This window comes from Anguilla anguilla, chromosome 6 (genome assembly GCF_013347855.1).
Source record: "Anguilla anguilla isolate fAngAng1 chromosome 6, fAngAng1.pri, whole genome shotgun sequence".
Lineage (NCBI taxonomy): Eukaryota > Metazoa > Chordata > Actinopteri > Anguilliformes > Anguillidae > Anguilla > Anguilla anguilla.
In genome coordinates this window covers 20,619,530-20,634,511 of record NC_049206.1, presented here as the reverse complement: position 1 = coordinate 20,634,511, position 14,982 = coordinate 20,619,530, and the positions used below count along the sequence as shown (strand labels likewise).

General features: G+C 43.4%; 1 protein-coding gene across 3 annotated transcripts in view; it reads right to left on the bottom strand.

Moving 5' to 3' along the window:
* fndc3ba (fibronectin type III domain containing 3Ba) overlaps positions 1 to 14,982 on the bottom strand; it is a 148,529-nt gene that overhangs the window by 22,869 nt on the left and 110,678 nt on the right. For all 3 annotated transcript variants that reach the window (XM_035422631.1, XM_035422632.1, XM_035422633.1), the window contains 10 exons: positions 14,827 to 14,951; positions 10,527 to 10,701; positions 9,319 to 9,405; positions 7,363 to 7,501; positions 6,786 to 6,857; positions 6,079 to 6,197; positions 5,173 to 5,278; positions 2,941 to 3,113; positions 1,448 to 1,561; positions 1,138 to 1,287 (listed from right to left, as the gene is read on the bottom strand). In XM_035422631.1, coding sequence (XP_035278522.1) covers positions 1,138 to 1,287; positions 1,448 to 1,561; positions 2,941 to 3,113; positions 5,173 to 5,278; positions 6,079 to 6,197; positions 6,786 to 6,857; positions 7,363 to 7,501; positions 9,319 to 9,405; positions 10,527 to 10,701; positions 14,827 to 14,951 — 1,260 coding nt within the window. The remainder of the gene's footprint in view (positions 1 to 1,137; positions 1,288 to 1,447; positions 1,562 to 2,940; positions 3,114 to 5,172; positions 5,279 to 6,078; positions 6,198 to 6,785; positions 6,858 to 7,362; positions 7,502 to 9,318; positions 9,406 to 10,526; positions 10,702 to 14,826; positions 14,952 to 14,982) is intronic.

Genomic DNA, 14,982 nt, shown 5'->3' with positions numbered 1-14,982 from the left:
ATGGCATAACGTTCATCTGTGTAGTGTTTCCTAGGACAAACTGTCTCAGAGCACACGGTATTGTCTCAGCGATTCCCTTTTGTTTGTGGATGATGTCATATATTTTCCAGGTAACCTGATTGCGGAGAATGGGAGGAAGTTGCATAGGTTGGACGTAAGCTGTCATGTAATTCAGTTCTGACTCTCGACGCACAATGCTCCTCATTACTTAAATGTTCCCGTGTGTTCAACAATTAACAACGAAAGCAATTCCCTCAGTCATACGCCTCACACGAAAATATCTACTCTGAGCTTCCTCATATCACAGTTCTCTTTTAAGGTGTCCCCAATGCGTGCACGCATACTCGCACACAGACATGGGACATGGTTTACCAGGTTAAAAAAGCAATTCGTAGTGTCCTGTGTTTGAGGAGCAGAGCTCTTCTTATTTTTATTCATGGTGCCCGTTCAGTTCAGTTGTCCTTTCCGTGACTTTGCCTTTCAAAGAAATACACACATTACACAGCAGCCCTTCCGTATGTCAGAGATGCGATCATTGTCCTCGCAAATAATGAGCACCATGCTGCCAGCTGCTATGACTGTATTTGGATGGCTGTGTGTGCGTGTCTGTCTGTGTGTGTGTGTGTCTGTCTGTGTGTGATAAATAAGAGTAGACGAGAACTGCATTTTAAAAATAATTGGGTGTTATTTTCATGCCCAGATGCCCTTGAAATTGAGGGATCCATTGTTTGTGATCAAGCAGCATTATTATTCAGACGCGGACTGGCACTGTGCGTTTCGGGAAGCGACGGACGTCACATTATACCATGGGAAAACGACAAGTCTGGACAGAGAAGGTGACTCGACGTGTCAGACTGCTCAGTGAGGAAAATCTGGACAGAAAAATCTGTGTTTCTCAGGGCTTACCAACATTAGCAGTACCGTAATTGTTTTGCGCTTGTCCACTTGGCAGTGCGTGGTTGTCTGCAGCCATTAGAAAATGCGATTTACGACCCAAACTTTGCTATTTATTCAATGTAAACTACAGCAGTATCACTTCATTATCTGTAGTCAAGAGCAATGGTAACTGGGTAACACCAGTCCCGAACGATTAGCTTTGATCAATGCAGCAAACAGGAAGTGGTAGCTAGTGCTCACCTGCAGACGGCAGCAGTAGCGCGTGGCGGCTGCAAGGTCAGAGATCTCACACTGGGTGTCGGTACCGGAGTAGATGAGCTCCAGGGATTCCTCGTCTCGGCTCCACTCCAGGCGGTACTCTGAGATGTCAGCACCAGAGTTCTCTGGGCTCTGGGGAGGGAGGGGACAGGGGGATTGGATCAGAACCGTGCCACTGGGCTGTCAAAAACAACTTTTTAGAATTTTCTTACCCCATTCCGGTGTGACCGTGAGAACCTTAAACAAGAAACGTGGATGGAACTGGACGCTTTTCTATTGAGCCTGCACTTACCTCCCAGCTCACGAGAACACAGGTACTTGATGTGAGTGTCAAAGAGGGCGCCCCACACTGGCCTGGAGGACCAGCTGCAGTCGTCACCTCTGTGGCTTCAGAGTAATCTCCATACTGCGGAGACACGAGCGTGGCACAGAGGCCAGGAACCAGTGAGCAAAATGTAAATCAGAAAGAAAATATGGACTAGAATAAACTTGTCATAACCATTATTATGACCATAAATCAGCGCACGGGTTTCTGGTCTCCCGCTCTGGTTCATTCAAGGAGCCTCATCCTGCTTTATGGTTGTAAACATCGGTGGGTTTACAGTAGAAACAAACCTAAATGAGATTAAAATCAGACATTAACCATGACAGCAGTTTCGACCACAGATACATCACCAAAAGCAGACCGTGACAGCATAAACAAGTTACTGTTATTGTAACCTTTGCGCAAAACTTATTATATGAACTCTCTGCAGTTCACGCCTGAAAAGGACACTGCCGTGACTTAAGAAGGAAGCGTATACTCAAGGAAAGCTTACCATCAACAGTAAATTACGGTTCAATGCGCGCCTCTATTTCTTTTTTGTACAAACTGTAAAACACAGAAACTTTAAGTCTCAGGCACCTATGAATTTTAACAAAAGAGCAGACGTGCGATTAACGTCCAATACAGTGCAAAACTGAGCTGATGCAACACACAGGCCTGGATTCAATGAAGTTAGTAATAATTGATCATATTTGTAATACTGGTGACCAAGAAATAACCAAGAGAGAATCTAACTTGCAAATATATTGTGAGTCAAAGTTCGGAAGAAATATTTGCTAAATCCGGGCCAGACTAAAACGCATTCCAAGAAAACTATATAAGTAAAGGCAGAGACCCAGCAGTGAAGATAATGGATGACTAATCCACGGTGCTGCCGCATGGTCTGCCATGATTTGAGCGCATTTACAGGGTATTGGTATGACATTTACAGGGTACCGGTGCCATACATTGAAAGACCACACACTGACATATTCGCCCTCAAAAGGTGTTAATGCACATTTCAAACGAACGGTTTAATGTCCCCACCCCCCACTTATCCGCAAACCCGAGAACTGGCAGAAGCCGGATGAGTCAGGTTTAATTGCCTTGCATTGTGTTGCCTGTGATTCAGACAAGACAACAGGTGTGAGCCCCAGAGAGAAGGCAGCTCATTACTGCTGGCCCGGCCCATTACACCAAGAACAAACAGGAATGTTTCTTCTTCACTGCAACGCGCTCTGAGTAAACATTACCGAAATGTCACGACTGACATTCGCCAAATTTTAGGAAACTGCAATAAAAGTTGAAAGAAAAGAGTAGTGAAGCTACATAAACAAAATAATGACTCCCCCTGCGGCCAATCACAGCACGTCTTTGCGCTTCATCAACCCTGCATCGCCATCGGCAGTCTACCCTCCCCGTTCCCCCCCCCCCCCCCCCCCCCCCCGGGGTTTGAGATTTCGAGAGGAGGTGTCACCGACCCCGGCGTCGTTGGCGGCGCGCACGCGGAAGCTGTAGGTGGCGCCAGGGAGCAGGCTGCCCACGGTGCACTCCAGGCTGGGTCCGTGGTAGACCTCGGCGGGCTCGGCGTCCGCCTGGCTCATCTCCACGCTGTACTCCGTCACCTCGCACGAGCCTTCAGAGGAGGGGCAGTCTGGGGAGAGAGAAAAGGTTTTAAAGGGAGTGTCTCTGTGACTCCCCCACCCATCGAGCCCCCCGCCCCCTCGAGCACACGGGACAACCGCACATGCTAGTTTGCGCGGAGCTAAATTCCCCAGCTAAAGAAACCTTTATTTAAAGCTCCGTGGGATGATGTCACCACTGTCTCTGAACTACATTAGTATACCCATGAGGCTCACGGCCTTGCTGTTGGGTTTGGTAAAACAAATTAGATTAAACTTTTGCTGTAGGTCAATTCTCTTACTTCATTTGAGTTTTTACTTCCAGAAAGTTCAATAGGAAATCATCAGTAGATAGACACTGGTAAATTAATGAATGACTCCTGAAACAATCATGAATGACTTCTCTTCATTGTGTTTTTATATAATGTAATAAAATGTTTTTTTTAAATGCCACATTTTATATGACTCAAAGAAAAGCATATTTTTATAAGGAAAGTATTACGCCCAATTTTATCCTTATCATCTACATTTTATTACATTGTAGCTAATATGTAAAGATATGTAATCCTTTTTATTATTTTCAAAGTTTAACATAGTTTTATGTTTCACATAATTATGTTCTTGAACCCTTCCCCTCAACCTAATATAACTCCCACATGTGAAGAAAACACCAATTATTATCTAACAGAGCAAGGTACCCAATAGTGCAATTACGCAGGCCGAATTGCGTACACTAACAAGCGTCTGTCCCGCAATTTTGAAACCTGGCTCGATAAAACAGTGCACATCGGGTGAGAAAACACGATTGTGTGGAACTGAATAGGATATTTATGCCCGTAGGACTGAGGGTACTGTTCCCACTGCTCATGGCTGCGTTCACAGACACACAAGCCCTTCCCCGCTGTGCCACTTTCTGGTTAATTCCAGAAATTGCACCTCTAAGCGAAGGTCCTCCTCCCTAAGGTATTATCAAGAGGGAGCCGGAAAGCACAGAAACTATAACAGTCAGACACAATCAAAATAATTAAAAAGCTACAAAGATAGCAGAACATGGTGTTCCACTAGGAGGACTTTTTATAGCTACACATCAATATGACAAGAAACAAAACACATTAGTTGGAAAAAAAAAAAAAATCATAGTCCAATGGAAAAGTGCTTTATTAAGTATAAAAAGCAGGAGAATAATGTTTTTTACGTAAAAAGCAACATTTTATGTCAAGGGGGCAGCTTACCCCATGTTCCTGTAATGGCTGGGTCACTGCACTGAGAAAAAAGGCATAGCTCCATAGTCAATGGGAGGGTTTGCGATCCTCTGCCCAGCTAGGGCTGTGTGTACGCATGTCACACGTCTTCTCAATTTTACACAAAATTGTAAAATTGCAATTGTAAAATTTTACACGTCCTATGCTGTGAAATAAGATTAGCAACCCCCAGTATCCCGTGTCCCATTTTGGGACTGCTTAAGTGATTGACGCATCATGCTTGAACTTCACTGAGCTTTAGACAAGATGAGGTCCGCACAGGGTGCTGCAGCCGAACAACATATCAGCCAATCAAAATGAATCCCATATGCACCGCGACCAAAACTGTACCTGTAAATCTATCAATCTGCATGTACGCAGATTAATAGGTGTCATCAAAAACGTAGTCGTGGCTATTAAACTCCATTGACCTTCATAAATTTTTTGTCCATTTTTAATAGGATGTAAAAAGTTACAGGCACCCACTTGATGACCTTTAAAATCATAGAATTTTACAGTACTGAAGGAGCGAGACAATGAATCGGCTTTAATGGGCCAAAATTAGACAAATTCAGTCTAAGCTCATCAACAGTTTCTTCCCTGTTTCACAAGAGCTTTAAAATAATCTTTATGACCATAAACAAAGAGTAAAATGTCCATGGACCATCCTAATTGGAGTTCGGTTATCATTTAATACCGAACTGTAAATCCCCACATGGCTAAAAAAATACTTCTATTTTTGGTTAAAAAAAAGGCCACAAACAAACAATTACCTTAGAAAGACACAACATAAAATATTTGTGATGACTGCGAAAGAGATAACAGTAAAGATATGGGGAGGGAGGCTTACCCCACTGTAGTTGTACTTCCTTGTGTTTGGCTTTACCCACAATTCTCGGGGGCTGGCAGGGCCCTGGGGCCACACTTAGCGTACGGACCGGCAGGCTTTCAGAACACTGCAGGAACACAGAAATAAGTTGGGAGAGTGCACTGTTGTACAGATTTACATCAACTGTTTACTGGACTTTTTCCATTCCATTTTATTCTCTATCCTATATTTGTTGTCATTTTGTCATGTTGGGAACTTACTCTAATAGCAAGTAAGAACTGTATAAAAATAAACTATAAAATCATTAAAATCATTATTATTGTTGTTATGATTACAAGAAACCCTCCAAGAGATTCCAAGAGTAATGAACTGACCAGTCAACCAAATAGTTATGAAACCTGAAGTAGCACTCATGAAGCACGCAAAGTTACAGAAGATAAAAATTAAACGGAAATGAGTGTTCCACAGAGAAAAAAACTCAGCTGATAAAACAACTGCTAAAGAAGGGAATGTGCTAAAGTCATCCATTTCTGAGAAAAGATGCAAAAAAAAAATTCCAAGATGCCAAAGATAGAGGGTCACTGAAAAAGAGATTGAAAAGGAGTACTGTTCAAAAAGCTAAAGTGCTAAAGTGCTTTCTAATGACATCTCAATTAAGGTTGTTTTAATAATGGTTTTATAGCTACAAAATGGCAGGACCCTTATAAAAATATGGCTACAGTAATGTAATCATACAATTGACTCAAATTCCTTAAAAAGATGTTTTTTTCATGCCAGTTTCAATGTGTTAATTTATCAGAGGTACTACTGTATTATATTTTTATTATAATAATTATTATTACATTGTATGAGTGTATTTAATAATCTTCCCATTAATGTAGCTTTCCCTTTTTGGCATAGTTTCCCATCATGCATCTGGGCTCATACCTGACTGTGTCCGCCGGTGCTAATGCAGCAGATCCGCAGTCTGTACAAAGTGCCAGGTTTCAAGTGATCACATTCACACTCCGTGGCCGGTCCACTATATGCAACATCCCACTGATTGGCTACGGGGACAAAAGTAGCATATTGAGTTTTCATGATACTTTTTTTATTTTTTATATTTTGGGGGGCTTTTTCAGTGTAGAGAGACGGGAAGAACATGGGAGGAGAGAGGGAGAAACGTGCGACAAAGGGCACGCGGTCGGGATTCGAACCGCCGACGTCGCGGCTCGTAATGAGCATGTGGGCAGTGCTCTGCAGGCTTTGGCCACGAGACACCCCAGAGTTTTCATGACATTTTAATGCATGCTTTGTAAATGAAGTAAAACTAGAGTGCTTGTGACCTCTTCTAAACAAGCATACGATAAATGGTACAAGCCAGGGGTGGTGGGGGTAGTGGGGAGGGGGGGGGGTGCTTCGCAGGAATTGTGCAGGTTAAGCAGCAGTGGATCGATTCACAAATCAATGAAACGCCAAACAAAATCCTTTTAAGAACAAGAACCAATTACATGAGAGAACATCATGTGCTGTGCTTTGTGGTATTAGGCGAGAAGTGTGTCAGTGGACAAAAACAAACGTAAATCACAAGGCAGTGAGCGGCGCTTTAGCAGAGAAGACTGACAGAGGAAATACATTTTAAAAAATGACTGTACCGTCAGAATTTCCTTCTGAAATCTCCAAGAGGTATGTCAAAATTTCTGAGCCGCCATTGTCTTGAGGAGGGTCTGCAACAGGAAGGGAGGGAGAACGTGAAATGTTTCAACAAGCCTCGTTCAGAGTGAAATTGCACGCCACAGTGAGTCAGGACCTCAGCCCCAGCTAATGGAAGAGACCTCCTACAGCACAGTGTCCCCATTACAGTGTCGGGTCATTCTATTGGTCCAGAGTGAACAGCGCCCCTTACTGGCCTACCGACACCACTTCCAGCTGCAACTCCACACTCCCAGGAGGTCTCCTACTCAAATGCTTACAAAGTCCAACCCTGCCTACATAACAGTAGTGAACTGAAGACACCCTCAAGGTTGTTACAGATAAACGATCGATTTTTGACTCGCGTCATGACAAACCTTTCAAGATCAGCTCTAATTGGAGGAACGCTCTAATTGGCAACGCTCTTTGCAGAAAAGCACCTTTTCACATTTCTTTGTGGCAAAAAGAGAGAGAGAGAGAGAGAGTGGAGACAGAGAGGGTGGAGGCATAAAGAGAGGTGGAGGCAGACAGCCGGCGTACCCCATTTCACGCAGAAGCTGTGGGGCGTCACGGCGCCCTTGACGCACGGTTTGGAGGGTGGTCCCGGCTTGTCTGGACTTGTGTTACAAACCAGGATTTCACTGGGGCTGCTCCTTCCTTCCATGCTGGAAGCTATGAGCTGTGAGAGAGAGAGAGAGAGAGAGAGAGAGAGAGAGAGAGAGAGAGTCTGTAAGTATGTATAAGTACAAACAGGACTATACAATCCGACTAAAGGAGTCTCTCTACTGCAATTCCAAAACAAAAGCCTCTATTGACGACAGAGAAAAGAGACCTTGGAGCTGAGTGAGAGAGGAGAACATTCGTCAGGGTGCTTGTTGAGTCCTACATTTTCTATATATGAAAAACACCGACAAACTTGCCGTGCTTGACGGGGAGGAGAGGAACTTCATAACACCTGAAGTGAAGCTCATAGCTACTGCTCACAACACAAAGAAAATGGCTGCAAACATACATTCTACTGTGATCGCATTTGTTCTACTGCAAATATAATCTTCAATGCTGCATTTTTCCTGTGTTGTTATTATAGTACTGTACGTTGATGTGTTGCATGAGTAGTTGCTTTTAAGTGACAGTGCAGCCATTGCATATAAATACTTGTTTGAATACATCAAGCTGAATTCAGAGAATGTGAAGGGGGCAGAGAGAAAGAATGCTGGAGGTATGGTTGCCAGTCTGGAAATCTAAAAGTAGTGACAGGCCTGAAAAAGCAATGTCAATTTCTGAGGCAAAATGTAATTGTGTTTGTGGTAGATGAGAAATTTCCCACGGACATGGGGGAGTCCATTAAAGTTCTGTGGGAGCCAACGAAAGACTGGTGGGAAATGTTCATCAAGTTGTTTTTGACAGAGAAAGCCATAAACATCTGGCACCCCTGTGGAGGAGTGAAGAGAGGGAAAAGGAAAAAGCAAAAGACATGCATAGCGCTGCTTTTCAATTATAAGCTTCGACCATGAACACAGGGGGCTTTATTGTGTGTGTGAAGCTCAAAACAACCAGAGTGGGGTTATTTGAAAACTTCCTGTACAAATTCTGTTCAGTTGACTTTAGAGCAACATGAATCTCCTGCACTTTCTCTAAACCTGAGGGGAACTTTAAATGCCTCAAAATTAAATTTGGATGGGTCCACCAGCCAGCCTCATTGTTATAAAACACTTGCTTTTGGTTTTCGCTTCCCATTTAAATGTCTCAATTACCTATTAGAGGAATTATAATGGACAACAAAATTCAAATATATAAAATCTAATACCTTTAGGCAATATCCAGAAAGGTCACCCTTAATCAAATAATGCACTGCAACAGGGCCTACGTACAGCATGTGAACACTGTCACAGAGTCAAGAATAAGAATACTCAAATGCCTTTTTACAAAGTAAAAAAAAAAATTCTACAGAGATCTAGCTGACTTTACCTTTTATATAAGCTCGACACAATAGTGGCCACACTTTTGTCCACACTTCCTATCAACTGTATGCTCATGGCAACCGTTTAATTAAACTACATGACTAAGTCTACAGAATGCTGCCACAGGCATGTCATAAGACTGTCATAATGCATGCAGAAATCATTTTGAATCTGAAGTTTTGAATGCTTTCTAACAATTTCTTATTACAGTTTCATTACTCTTGTTATAAGCTGTAATACATGGTCAAGACTTGTTAGGAGTTACTTGTTGCTAAGTTACTCGTTTCTGACTGCATTTCGCAGGGCTTTGTTTCCTCAAACAACCTCCTTGGACCGGCCTCAGGGAAAACCAATGACCAACCACAAAAAAGGTGGTTTATAAATTTCCATTTATAAGCCTACCTTTGATCTTAGAGAGAGAGAGAGGCTGAAATGGTGTGGCTGGCATTTAATGACAGTAAATTTCGGTTTTGTGAAGTCTCTGGAACTAAGAAGACCAAGGCAATCTCCTCCTCCTCTTTCCCGGCTCACTTACCCTGAATTTATACTGCGTGCTCCTCTTCAGTCCCCCCACAGTACAAGTCAAGTTTTCTCCAGTGTACTTTGGATTAAACTCAGTTCCCTGTGGAGGAATGACAGGCGGGAAACAAAGGGCACGCAGTCAAGCACAGGTACACGGCGGGCGGGGAAAGCGGGCGCAGGGCGACGGACCACGCCCGACGCAGTCACTGTCTGTCGCCCGGGGGTGATTCATTTTAAAGGGTGGCAACAGCAAACGAAGAGGTATAGATAACCGGCCTATGGGAATCTCCGGTCGTCTATTGCACAGCAGCGCCAGAGCACAGTGGACAGGAAAATTCCAGACCCAGGACATTTAACCACTGACTTAATGTATCTTTTTACATCAGAAGGGCTGAAGTGCCATTGGAGAGTCAATAGGAAGCCTGCCAGTATCTGTTATGAGCTCATTTAAATGATTAACAGTATCAGTAATGAGGCTATTGAGGTAGCTGACAATACCAGCAGCGTGATCTTAAATCAACTTGTAGCATCAATAATGGAGTGTCAGGAAGAGTGGTGTTTAAATCAAAAGTGCGGCCAGTAGTGAGCTGGCTAACAGGGTACAGGAGTACAGAGGATGAAAAGGTAAACATTTATTTTCACAGTACAGCTGTTAGGGAACTGGGCCAGTACAGCTGAGTGAAAGGGGTCTTAGGATCACAATTTTCTATCACAAGTTTCATTTAGCTGACTGACAGTAGCTATAACGGATGCTTTGTTTGCAGGTGTTAAAGCAAAGTAGTCATTACTGTACACAAAGAGCTTTGATTTTAATGGTCATGTTCACACCTCATTTAACTTGCATCCAAAATGTCCATGTAAATTCCCCTTCAGGGTCTGATATTCCTCCTTTTGAAGAGCGCACCCACCACCATGCTAGCATATTTTACAGCCCACACATTATTACAAATTTGTGCTTCTTCCTTTTCTGCAGACGACGACGACTGCGACACATATTCAAAAAATTTGTATTTCACAATAAAAGACGGTCACTTTTCATTATTTTCTGGTTATAGCATTAGCTGATTAATCGGAGGGATTAATAGGCTAATCGGTCCAACCCTAGCCAGTACTGATTTCAAAGAGGTATAATTCAGGGTCAATAAAGAGCTTGTGGAGCTGACAGTGTCAGTAGTGACATTAGACAGGCTAGGTCAGGCGGAGGGTCCCAGTGACGCTCACATTGTTCTCCTCCTGGATCTCCAGGGTGTAGGTGATGACCTCCTCGGCCGTGCAGCCGTCGGGTCTGCTCCACTCCAGTGTGATCCAGGTGATTCCGGCGCGCACCAGCCGCGGCGCCAGGGGGAGCTGGGGGAGGTTTCCAGTCGTGTAGAAGACCACTTCTGCGCTGAAGCCGCTGCGGGGACCAATCAGAGCCTGTTACCGCGCGAACGAACCAATGAGAGCACAGGAGACAGTGAATGGGCCAATGCGCCTATCACACACACAATACAAGCAATTTGGTCCGCAATCCACAAGCAGAGACGCCTAGCCACTGTAGCCATTGCAAAAAAAGCTAATCTGGTATTACCGCGAACGGTCCAAGCATACTGAAAAATTCTCGCTGGCTTTATTGCGTCACACTTTGACTGGGGCTCAGGGCTGTTTAATATCGAAGCAGGCTACGTACTAAAGGCTGCACCTCATTTCCCTGAAAATGCTCCTACCTGCCTTCGGCCGCCCCTCTTATTTATGTTCCATTAGTTCAACTTGTGCTGTGCAGTGAAACTCTGGCCCTGTCTAAATGAAGAGGGAAGCGGAGGCTCACTCGGCACTCAAGTCTACAAAACGAGACTGCGCTCTCGGAGCCCTGGACCTGACTTTTACGACCGGCCGACTGTAATGATCAATTTAAAGGCTGTTTGCCCATTAAATTCTGGCTTCAAATTATGCAGGGGGGTCGGCTGTGAGGGTGTGGGTACGTGAGTGTGAATATGTGCGTTTGATAGGAGTGAGAGTGTTTGTTTGGTACTATTGTTATCACTACGATTTAATATTTGTTACATACATAGACATTAGACCTTAAATTGCCATGTTCTGCAGATAAAGGATCATATTAACCTGAGTGTAGGGGAGGAAAAGGGAGAGAAAGAAGAGAAAGAGAGAGATCATTAACAAAAAATAGAAACCGCACTCCACAGTTATCATGAGCCAGCTTTACAGACTACGATAAACGAGCTCTACAATGTGGCTACCCCTAGAGGCTTTGAACCAATCAGTCTGTTGAAGAGAATAGGCTCTTCCCACAGCTGTGGCCCCAGGTCCTTCTTGCGGGGAGTTTGCGACAGCCAGTAGGCCTTCAACACCTTCCGCAGAACTCTTGTGAGGCCTCTGTTCTCATCAGGAGCAGCTGTCCATCCAGCCCCATGCTACCCGCCTGCCTCGCTCTAACACCGCTCTGGTTGGTATGGAAGCCTAAAGGTTGCCACCCTGCTATTCGGGGTTCTACCAACCCCTACCGCCCTCATGCTCAGGGAGGGACAGTACTGGACCACGGAGCCTGTGGTGACCTGACCAAAAAAAGCCCTCCAGCATCTGCTGGATCTCACAGAAGTAGGGGACTGAAGAAACAGGAGTAGTATTGTTCTTACACTGTAAAAATTTTCTGCAGACAATTCCATTAGTGTGCACCTCATCCAGTGGTATTGAGGCTGACGTTAACAGATTGCAGTGAGGCTTTGCTGTCTCAAATTGACTTTCACTGTGCATTCTTCATAACAGGCTCAAGCAGGCCACTTTGTCTAAAATGGCAACATTACAGATGGATCCATTCAGAAATGCTGGCAGAAATCTTGCGATGCCTGATATTGCGCTCTGCTTTGGAGTGCGGTGGTGTCAGGTGACAGAAGCCAAATTAAGATGAAATACAGCGTCCCATCATTGTAGGGAACTTGGGGCAGGGTGGGGGTCAACAAATGTATTGTGAAACTTTCAAGACCATTAAATTCTCACAAGCACCAGAAAAAACAGGTTTGATTCACAAAGCACCCACAGTGGGTGGCACACGTATGCAACGCCACTGCTAATTAAATGGGGACACAGCGCACCATATGGGTCGTGCATATTTATCTTTGTTATCTACATGAATTTCACAGCCAAAGTGACTCATTTCTATACAAATGAGGGTCAATACAAGGTGTGGTGGACACAAAGACGAGCGCAATTTATCACTCACAATAAATATGGATTTTTGTAAGACGACTAGAAAACAGGCAGTAATGCCTTTGTAAATGTCGACGGAACGTGTTGTAATTGCAAGGGGAAGAGACATGTCTGGGGTGCGAGAGAGTGAATCTTCCATACACAAGTAACAAGAGCATCCGTCCTTGGGTTAACAGACAGAAATGAGTCATGAGAGGGCAGTAATAGTAGAATTATGACAAATAAGACTAACTCTGGAACATTAAATTTGTTTGGTGGTATAATTTAAGTAGGCTATTTCACTGTATGGAACTATTTACAGTATGGAGACAAATATTCGGGTAACTCCAATAACCATGTTACTTAAATTTTAAAAAATCATTGATTTGAAATCCAAGAAAAAGAGGACCATTGACCAGTCCATCAACTGATCTTGTCTGTTGCCTTTTGTAGTCATTATTAGTCCTGCACCATTATTAGTGCTCCAAATTAAAATGGATTCCTATTAAAATGACGAGTTTTAAATTAGTGGCATTTACTCTGCGCTTGCTCAACATGAAAAACAGGCGTGAGAGAAACCAGCATTTTACTATATTTATTCATTCTGAGATGTGTTTTTAAAGTGAGATGAGGCACAGCCTCAATCATAGACTAATGCATCGAAGCTAAAACCTGGCACAACTCCAGCTCAAAAAATAGGCCGACCCGAAAGAGAAAATGTCACGTCATTTAACTCGTTACGGAGTTTCTGAGCTTGTGTCGCGCCTCTTCCTGCCGCAAGACCCAACTGTTGCAAGAGGCCAGTTAAAATCATGGGCTGTAGCCGACAAAGCAGCAGAATACATAGAACGCACAGCGCTCAGATTCAGCCCATTAGACGGCTCCTCTCAAAACAGCCTGAAAGCCAGTCGCAGTGGAATTCCCCAAGGAGCTAAAGCAGATGGATGCTGTGTTTATGCCATTGCAAATGAGGCCCATTAGACCTAGGCTATATAAAACAACCCCTTAAAATGTGCACGATGAACAGAACCAAATGACAGTGCTTGTGAAAGGGTGTCGTTTAATTAGCCTGCCTTGAGCGTACGACTCAGTGTCAGTAGCACACTGTGTCAAGTACTTGCTCACTTAATAACGTCTTCCAGATCAGAGTTCAATACAAGATATCATTGAGTCACCGCTCAACTGCAGGACCTCTCGCTACGAACTGAAGCCAATTTTTTATCTGGCACTCCTTGGAGCTTTTCTTTAAATCCGCTCCATCGTGTTGCGGAACTCCCACTGATATTATGTATGACCGAGTCCCATATAGGTCATAAGTTGCAGTTAAATTAAATTTATCAAATTTGGTCTTGGCCAATTAACCCTGGCCCACGTCATGAAGATCCAAAGCCCCTGTTCATAAAATCTGATGTTTCTCGGTTTGTCATTGTTTTTTACTCATTTGCACATGCTCTCACCAGCTATTTTGGAGTGGTTGCGCAGTTAGCTGATTTGCATAAATACTTCAGTGACTAAGTGATTAAAGTGGCCTGGATACGATTCACAGCAATAAAGAGCACAAGCACCATTGAATGAAGTTCAATACAGAAACATTTAAGACCTCTTCTGAAATTCCATCCACATAATCTGTAAAAATTTTAATTTAATGAAATGGTTTGTTGAAATGTTAGGCTGCTTTGTTGTAGGTAGGGAAACCAAAACAGGCAGTTAATGTAGATAAAGTCTAAAAAACAATGTATTTCTCAAAAAAGGATGTGCATCCCTCTACTTGTGTCTGTATGTCTGTGTAACTGTAAGGTTTAAATTTCATGTCACCTCATGGTTTCTCTTGAACAAAAAGGGAAACCTTTGTGAGGCCTTTTGGTGTAATCTGGTACAAAGTAGTGGTTCCCAAACCGGAAAACTGAATCAGGATGGCCGATTGGTTAAGCTGTTGGACTTAAGAGCCAACGAATGTATGCCCACGTATGTCCACTCCTGATATGAGTTACCATTTTAATAGGAACAAATTTATATTGAGTGTTTATTTGAATCCAGCATCGCTACAGTAATATCAGTTCATTGATGAGCATACCACACACTCTCCATAATTACCAACCAGTAAATACTGTGCCTTTTACATGCACTGAACTAGTTACAGTTTACATGTACGTGCTTTTAGATATGTTAAAAACAATCTTATTATACATTTGAGCATATGTTATGCTATATATCAATAAAGTGGAAATTCTTTTCATTAAGTGGACATTTTGAGAACCACCGCTAAAGCATTGCCAGCTTCAGCATTCAGAATGGTTTCAACTGCAAGGGTTTGGCCACAGGTTACCTCAGCGTTCCATACCTAGTGCCGATGTCATTCCTCGCCGCTAACCGAAATGTGTACCCCATGGCTGGACACAGTCTCGTGAGTTTACAGTGCCTTTGGCTCCCAAAATAGCATTCTCTGAAAACATTGTTCTTTTTCCCCTGAGGGAGAAAAACAGGAAAAGAGGAGAGT